Source organism: Leptonychotes weddellii, chromosome 9, assembly GCF_054177405.1.
Source record: "Leptonychotes weddellii isolate Sample4059 chromosome 9, ASM5417740v2, whole genome shotgun sequence".
Classification (NCBI taxonomy): Eukaryota; Metazoa; Chordata; class Mammalia; order Carnivora; family Phocidae; genus Leptonychotes; species Leptonychotes weddellii.
In genome coordinates, this window is record NC_138377.1 from 36,344,774 (window position 1) to 36,353,173 (window position 8,400).

General features: G+C 43.0%; 1 protein-coding gene across 1 annotated transcript in view; it reads left to right on the plus strand.

The window, feature by feature from the left end:
• The first annotated feature begins 59 nt into the window (after nucleotides 1–59).
• L3HYPDH (trans-L-3-hydroxyproline dehydratase) overlaps nucleotides 60–8,400 on the plus strand; it is a 12,218-nt gene continuing 3,877 nt past the window's right edge. Inside the window, exons 1-4 of the mRNA XM_006730035.3 lie at nucleotides 60–567; nucleotides 4,834–5,003; nucleotides 7,701–7,823; nucleotides 7,913–8,050. Coding sequence (XP_006730098.2) covers nucleotides 60–567; nucleotides 4,834–5,003; nucleotides 7,701–7,823; nucleotides 7,913–8,050 — 939 coding nt within the window. The remainder of the gene's footprint in view (nucleotides 568–4,833; nucleotides 5,004–7,700; nucleotides 7,824–7,912; nucleotides 8,051–8,400) is intronic.

An 8,400-nucleotide genomic window follows, 5' to 3' on the forward strand; every position in this document is an offset into this window, starting at 1 on the left:
TGGGCTGGAGGCTCGAAGAGCGCACCGCCGGGAGGTGGTCGCGTTCCCGGACGCAGGCGATGGAGAGGGCGCTGGCGCTGCCGCGGCTGCCCCCGCACGACCCGGGGACGCCGGCGCTGTCGGTGGTGGACATGCACACGGGCGGCGAGCCCCTGCGCATCGTGCTGGCTGGGTGTCCGGAAGTGGTCGGCCCCACGCTGCTGGCCAAGCGGCGCTACATGCGCCAGCACCTTGACCACCTGCGACGAAGGCTCATGTTCGAGCCTCGGGGGCACCGGGACATGTACGGGGCTGTGTTGGTGCCTAGCGAGTTGCCGGACGCGCACCTGGGCGTCCTGTTCCTGCACAACGAGGGCTACAGCTCCATGTGCGGCCATGCAGTGCTGGCGCTGGGCCGCTTCGCCCTCGACTTCGGGCTGGTACCCGCACCCCCGGCCGGCGCCCGCGAGGCCCGCGTCAACATCCACTGCCCGTGCGGGCTGGTGGCGGCCTTCGTGGAATGCGAGGGCGGCCGCAGTCGCGGCCCGGTGCGCTTCCACAGCGTGCCAGCTTTCGCGCTGGCCACAGGTAAACGGGGAGACCCTCCCAGCTCCGGGAAGCAACTAACTACACTAACCGTCTCTCTGGCCTGGAACTCACGCAGTGCAGTTAACCCACCCACGAGCCTTTGCGATTAATAAAAACATAAAATCAATGCAAATGTGTGTTAGCATCTTAGCCTTGCAGATTTGTGCCGTGCATGCAATTCGATTATCCCACAGATTTCGTCTTGGTCTTGAGAGAGCCTTGAGGAGTACAGAATTCCGTGTCTCCCTTACTCAGCGCCTCGTTCCCCACTGTCAGGCATTCCTAGAGATTTCACAGTTGGGTGAGTCTGAGGAAGGAAAGAGCAAAGAACAGCCAATGTACCAGGGTTCATTGGCTGATTCAGAATACACTTACTAGACATTACCCCCCTGACAAGTTACTAAGCCCTGTCTTGTTTTCCTCACCTGTAAAAAGTGCCTTCCCCACTTCTTTGGGAAATAATTAAATAAGAATGAATGAACTAAGCAATTTATAAACCGGGAAGATACAGATGTTGCTGCTCTTATTCTTTAAGAAACAGGAACAGACATTGTGTGAGTCCAAATACTGACAACCCCTTTAAGCTATGCAACCTTAATCAAATTACTAACCTCTCTGTGCCGATATTTTTTCATTTGTTTTCTCATTGAGTTTTTGGTGAGGATTAAATGATAGTATGCAAAACACTCACAAATTTTAAAAATATATTTTTAGAGACAGAAAGACTGTAGGTATAACACCCAGTGCTCATCACAAGTGCCTCAATACCCATCACCCGTTTAGTCTATACCCCCCACCTCCCCTCCAGCAACCCTCAGTTTGTCCTCTATCATTAAGTCTCTTATGGTTTGCCTCCCTTTTTTTTTTCTTTCCCCTATGTTCATGTTCTGTTTTTTAAATTCCACATGAGTGAAATCATACGGTGTTTTTCTCTGATTTTGCTTAGCATAATATACTCTAGGTCCATCCACATTGTTGCAAATGGCAAGATTTCATTCTTTTTGATGGCTGAGTAATCCATTATATACGTACATATAAATACAGATACAACATCTTCTTTATACATTCATCAGTTGATGGACATTTGGGTTCTTTCCATAATTTGGCTATTGTTGATAATGCTGCTATAAACATCGGGGGCATTCTATTAGATCTTGATCTTTCTTGAGGATTTGGATTCTAGCTTAGCCTAATTATGAATGAGGCAGTAATAGCCCAGGCATTTGTCAGTCTTAGAGCAACCTCAGGCAGCTGAAACACATAGGTTGATGAAGAATTCCCCTGGGGGAACTGATGGCACTTTGCCCTCTAGGAGAGAACAGTGTCACATCCGGATTGGGAGGGCACTTGAGATAGACAGGAGTTTGGTTAGGTTGCATCTCGAAAATCTCAGCAGTTTAAATAGTTTAGCTATCCAGTTTCTCCTTAGGCAACCCCAGCAGCAGATTGGAAGTGCTCTAGATTTGCGGGAAAAGACAGCTAGCAGCAGGATCACCAACGACATCATAGTTCAGGGCTGGTTGGGTCAGGGCAGCCAGTCTGTAAGCACCATAGTTCCCGAGAGCAGCGCTGTGTGACTATACAATAATTGGTGGGCAGTAATGGTCACTTTGAGTCATTAAAAAAGATCCTGGGGCACCTGGGTGGCTCAGTCTTTGGGCGTCTGCCTTCGGCTCAGGTCATGATCCCGGGGTCCTGGGATCGAGCCCCGCATCGGGATCCCTGCTCCGAGGGAAGCCTGCTTCTCCCTCTCCCACTCCCCCAGCTTGTGTTCCTGCTCTTGCGCTGTCTCTCTGTCACATAAATAAATAAAATCTTAAAAAAAGAAAAGAAAAGAAAGGAGTCCCTCCATTAAAAAAAAAAAAAAGATCCTAAATTCTGTACTTTGAAAAATGCTAAAACAGTGGACTGACAAGTGTTCAAGATCACTGCTCTGTCCCATCTCCATCTTGATGACCTTGCAAAAGGGATTCCACACCTCAAGATCATCATCTGCAAAATGAAGATGACAACAGTACCCACCTCAGAAGATTGCTGAGTTCATTTCCATTCCACTCTGCTAAAATGAAAACTTTGTTTTGTTACTGTATTCAAGTGCTAGAACAGTAGGTAGTCAATGTTTGTTGAATGAGTAACTAAGTGAATGAAACTGGGAGAAGACTATGGTGATTAGCAAATGTAAATATCCTCTTAAGAACCCTATTCCCTTTGGAAATTAAATTTTTGGCCTTACTATTAACATTAATGTATGGCTGATTTGTGCCATGCACTCCCCACACATTATCACATGGAATTCACACAGCAGTCCTTTTGGGCGGGGACAGCAGTTCCATGTTACACATGAGGACACCAAAGCCACACTTAGCTTTCCAGCTTCCAGCAGCCCCTCATTTCCATCTACGTCCTCATTCTCCTTTCATTAAGTCTGATTTTTATGTTGCACCAGCATCAAGATAAAGATGTTTCATTCATAGTTCCTTTTAAGCCCCACGGGCATATTTTACTTTCTTGATTATAAACTTGCTCTGTTTTGACACACCATGTGTTAGAAGGGCTCTGTGGCCCAGCCTGGAATGGATAGCATACTGATTGGTATCTTTGTATGAGTCAGTGTGCAAACTCAGGCATATAAGCAATATTTTATTTTTCAGAATTTCTGCATTTGAGGCCCCATTCTGCCTTGTTGACTTACCTAGCCTCATCTGTCTACATGCTGTCCCCTTTCCTGATACATGTGTAGCAAAGGTTTCTTTGAAGAGCCAAGGCTTTGGAGAGGAGGGCCTTTTAGTCATCAGCCTGCATGGTCAACCAGTGAAGCATCATCTGCCCCTGGCCATGTGGCCCCTGTCCCTGCCTCTCGTCCTCTTTGCTATCTCTCTCACACCCTATAGCCTCCCTATAGTACTGTGGGGAAGTCAACACAGGTCCTCTGCACTCCAGACCTGCCAACTCTTTTCTCGGTCCAGAGGAAATTTCTCTATTGACCAAGAGAAATATGGTGACCCTTCAGGCCAACAAACCTCTCTCCCCCCAGATCTTAGGTTTCCATAAAACCTACTTTCTCCCCTGCCATACATCTCCCCCAGAGGCAGTGATCACCAAGCCAGCTTGAACTGGGGAGGAGGAAAAGGAAGATGCAAGAACGGGTAAAACAGTTTGAATATCCTAAAATATCATCTAACCCCATTCCTTTTGGAAATATGAATTTAGGATTTCAAACAACTGACCTTCAGGTGAAACTTTGGGTAAGTTGAGGACTTAGAATACTTAAAACCCTGATACAAAATGATACTGTAGACATCAGTGATTCCATAATGGCTTTATTCTGAGTATTTGCCTGCAGGATGCTTTCATGAAATGAAAATACATAGGTGAATTAGTATATATAACTTACATAGAAAAATCTTTTCATTTTGTTTTGACATTATAGCTGAAGAAAGCCAATTTGTGAATAGGATCCAAAATCATATATTAAACGATTCCTAGTAGGGACGCCTGGGTGGCTCAGTAGGTTAAGTGTCTGGCTTCGGCTCAGGTCATGATCCCAGGGTCCTGGGATCAAGCCCTGCATCAGGCTCCTTGCTCAGCAGGGAACCTGCTTCTCCCTCTGCCTGCCGCTCCCCCTGCTTGTGTTCTCTCTTGCTTTCTCTCTCTGACAAATAAACAAATAAAATCTTTAAACAATTCCTAGTAGTAGTATGAGAGGGGACTTTCATTTTCTGCCCTTGTTTTCACACATTGATGTCCCAGGATTTCCCCTCTCTCTGCCTCTATGAGGTTTTCTAGCAAAGATCCTCAAAGTGGTTAACAAAATAAGTTTACACGATTTAAGAAAAACATGGCATTAGATGTTCTAAAACTTATGTATCATTAAGTTAAAAATAAATGCACTCAGCTAAATGTCTATTATTATTTGATGCTTACTCATTTCAAAAATGCTTCATTCCTTTCTATGATAGGAAAATGTACCCCTCCACCAAAATATACATATTAAAAATGCTCTGAATTGTACTGCCAAAATACTATTAAAAAACTTTTCTTTTTTTTTTTAAGATTTTATTTATTTATTTGACAGAGACACAGCGAGAGAGGGAACACAAGCAGGGGGAGTGGGAGAGGGAGAAGCAGGCTACCCGCTGAGCAGGGAGCCCGATGCGGGGCTCGATACCAGGACCCTGGGATCATGACCTGAGCGGAAGGCAGACGCTTAACGACTGAGCCACCCAGGCGCCCCAACAAACTTATTTTCAAACACATCTTTTTTAGATCTCTTAGTGGATGTTCCTGGTCATGGAAAGATGGTGGTAGACATTGCATATGGTGGAGCATTTTATGCATTTGTTAGTGCTGAAAAGTTAGGACTTGACGTTTGTTCTGCAAAGACAAGGGACCTTGTGGATGCAGCGAGTGCAGTGACAGAAGCAGTCAAAGCTCAGGTCAGTACAAACACCGCTTTCATCACACGTGCCCTCCTCTGCGGCATGGAGGGAATATAAATTACACGTCTACGCAGTTAAATATCTACATATTTAAATTATTAGTAGGACTAAAAATAAGGTACTGGTTACAATCTTGGGCTCTATAGCAAGACTATCTAGGAGTCCCAGTTTTGCCACTTGTAAGTTTTGCAACCTTGAATGAGTTACATAACCTTCCTGTTGTGCAATGGGAATTACAAAATACCTGTTTCATAGGGTGTTATAAGAATGAAGTAAGTCAATACATTCAAAGGATTTAGAATAATGCCAACCTATAATAAATGTTCAATAAGTAATTTATTAACTTTAATTATATACATACTAGTATAATTTGTGGTTATTTACACATATAGAAAATGTATCAAACAGTATTTCACTAATTTGAAATGCATATACTTTGCTATATGTGGTCATTCTGCAAAACTTGCAAATAATGAATGTCAATTATAGCTCACAAAATAGATTTCATTAAATCTGTTCAGACTTTCTCTTATTTCACAGAGAACAGTAATTCCTAATTAGTAAATTTTTCTTATACTGCTAAGAAGTTACCTAAGTAACTACTCAAGTAAGTCTAATTTTGGCTTGGGAAAACTATTCTGATAAAATCAGTTTGGATAATAAATATATCTAGAATATTCTTTCATTTCTAGCACAAGTCTGCCATTTTACATTGGGACCTGTAAATAAAACTCATATACAGTATTTGAATGTTTTAGCATATGAGAATTTAATCACTATTCTAAGTAAAAAATAACTTGTGAAAGATAGTGCCTAATATACTTGTACTAATAATTACTATGGGCCTATTTAACATACCTGAGACTTTAACATAATTTGTAACTTAAACAAGATGAAAATATATACTTTATTCCTGTTCTAAATTGTCATTTATCTAGGACTGTCAATACCAATAGCTAGAATTAGTTTATCATAGCAACTTCTGAGGTTCTGAATTTATATCAATTTTCTATTCATTAAGCAGCTTAGAGTTTGAGCTAAAATTTGGCATGAAATAACTTTATTTTTAATGAGATCAAGAGAAAAAGGCATAGTTTTCTTAATAAAAGGAGTAATTTTGAACTTCTCATTAAAGTGTGAACTTCTGACCAAGGGGAGAAGGGGTGGACCTCGAGGGGGGAGGGATTCTGAGAGAAATAGGAGAAAACCATGTATGAGATGACGATATATAGCATCATCTATTAGTGCTGAATCAGGCAGCAGAACTACTTTGTTAACCGCTGACCATTCACACTGCTGATGCAGATTCAGGGAAAGGCCATTTTGGTGGGGGCTGAAGTTAGTACACATTCATCCTCATTCATTTATTCTTTTTTTTTTAAAGTTTTTATTTAAATTCCAGTTAGTTAACATACAGTGTAATATTAGTTTCAGGTGTCTTCCTTCTTTTAACAAACATTTACCTAGAACTTAGTGAGTCGCACACGATGCTATGTTAGATGCTAGGGACTCCAGGAAAGAACAAACCCGCCTTCTGGGAGCTCAGTCTGGCGGGGGAAGAATACCATGAGGAGTGCGAGGTAATGATGCTGTGGTGGGGGTGGGGCATGGGGGCTTTCAGAGGATGGAGAACAAAGATCCAGCAGGAAGACCGCTTAAACTTGGCTTTCGATGGACTCTGGATTTTCAGAACCAAATCTATTCACTTGCTTCAGGTGACAGGTAAGTAGCAGTGGAATGTACTGATTGTAAGGATGCCCATGGAAGTAAGATTATAGTTTGAGAGCTAACAGATGTCACAGAAAATGAGGAAAAGTTAAACGAGGCCTCCCGAGAAGAGCAGGAAGCGCTGCACACTTGGGCCTGACCTTGATTTACCACAGAGGTGACTTAGCGACCATGCCAGGGCACGCTTCTCTGAGCGTATGTGCTGCTTTCTGTAGCACCAGCTGCCTTCCTCCTTTACAGATCTTTTTTTTTTTTCATCCAACTGTTCTCTTACCCAATAGCTTCTGCATTCTTGTACCTTTGGCTTGCTCAAAATTCTCTTTTGAGAGCTCAGTGAAGAAACTTACCTAACACCCAAATCAGGCCTCTTCAGTTTCCAAAGTCACACACTTACAAAGAAGCAACCAAGGGTGTCACTCACCCTCACAGCCTTCCCACAGCCTCTTCCAAGGCCTCGTCTCTGCCCACGGTATTAACTTCGGCTCTAGGTGTTCATTGTCTGGTTCTTCTACCTTATCCCCTTCAAGCTCCTCAGAGGGAGCACAGGACTGCCTTAGCCTGTCCTGTTGGAAGAGCCGTGGCCGGTCTGGGGTCAGTGCTTCAAAGAGTGTGAGCGTTTGGAGTGTGTGTGTGTGTGTGTGTATAAAATAGTGCTTGGAGTGTGTGTGTATATATAACAGGACTGTTCCTTCAGTAGAGGCTACAGGCGGGACAAATTCCTTAGAAAGGACTCAGAGTATGATAAGAATCCTAACTTCCAATGAAACTATGTTTATTCATCTAGACAAAGACATCATTTACTGCCTTGACCCAAAAGGTGTTTTAAAAATGACAGAGTGAAAAGTTATGCCTCCGAGTACCCCATCTATATTATTTATAAAGATAAATTTGAATCACAATATTTATTTTACGTGTAATCTTACATGACAATTTATATTACACGATAATTTTCTTTGTCATTTGCAGTTTAAAATTAATCATCCTGAGAGTGAAGATCTTTCCTTTCTGTACGGAACTATATTAACAGATGGAAAAGACACTTACAGCGAGGAGCCAACCGCCAACATCTGCGTGTTTGCAGATGAACAGGTATTAAAACTGTAACGTTTGGCACAAAAGCCAGACAGTATGGAATTGGAACACGGTGAACACTCTTATCTTCATTTACTCTGGAACAGGTGGACAGAAGTCCTACTGGCTCAGGAGTGACGGCCCGAATTGCCTTACAGTACCACAAAGGGCTTCTAGAACTGAACCAGACCAGGGCCTTTAAAAGCAGTGCAACTGGCTCAGTATTCATGGGGAAGGCTTTGAGGGTGAGTGACACCGTTAGCTTCCTCTTTGTAAGTCTGTTACTTTGGAAACTGAAGAGGCCTGAGCTGGATGTTGGGTAAGTTTCTTCACTCAGCTCTCGAAAGAGAATTTTAAAGCAGGCCTGTAAAAACTTCTGTTCAGCCAGGATATCAGTTCTCAAAGTGTGGTTTGGAACCCCTGGGGGTCCCCAAGGTCCTTTCCAAGGGTCCACAAGGTTAAAACTTAGTATGCATTAACATTAAGATATTATTTGCTTTTCAATTTATTGTCTCACGAGTGTACCGTGGACTCTCTAGAGGCTACACGATAGGTGATAAGCCAACCGACTGAATGCAGCAGATCCGAGAATCTA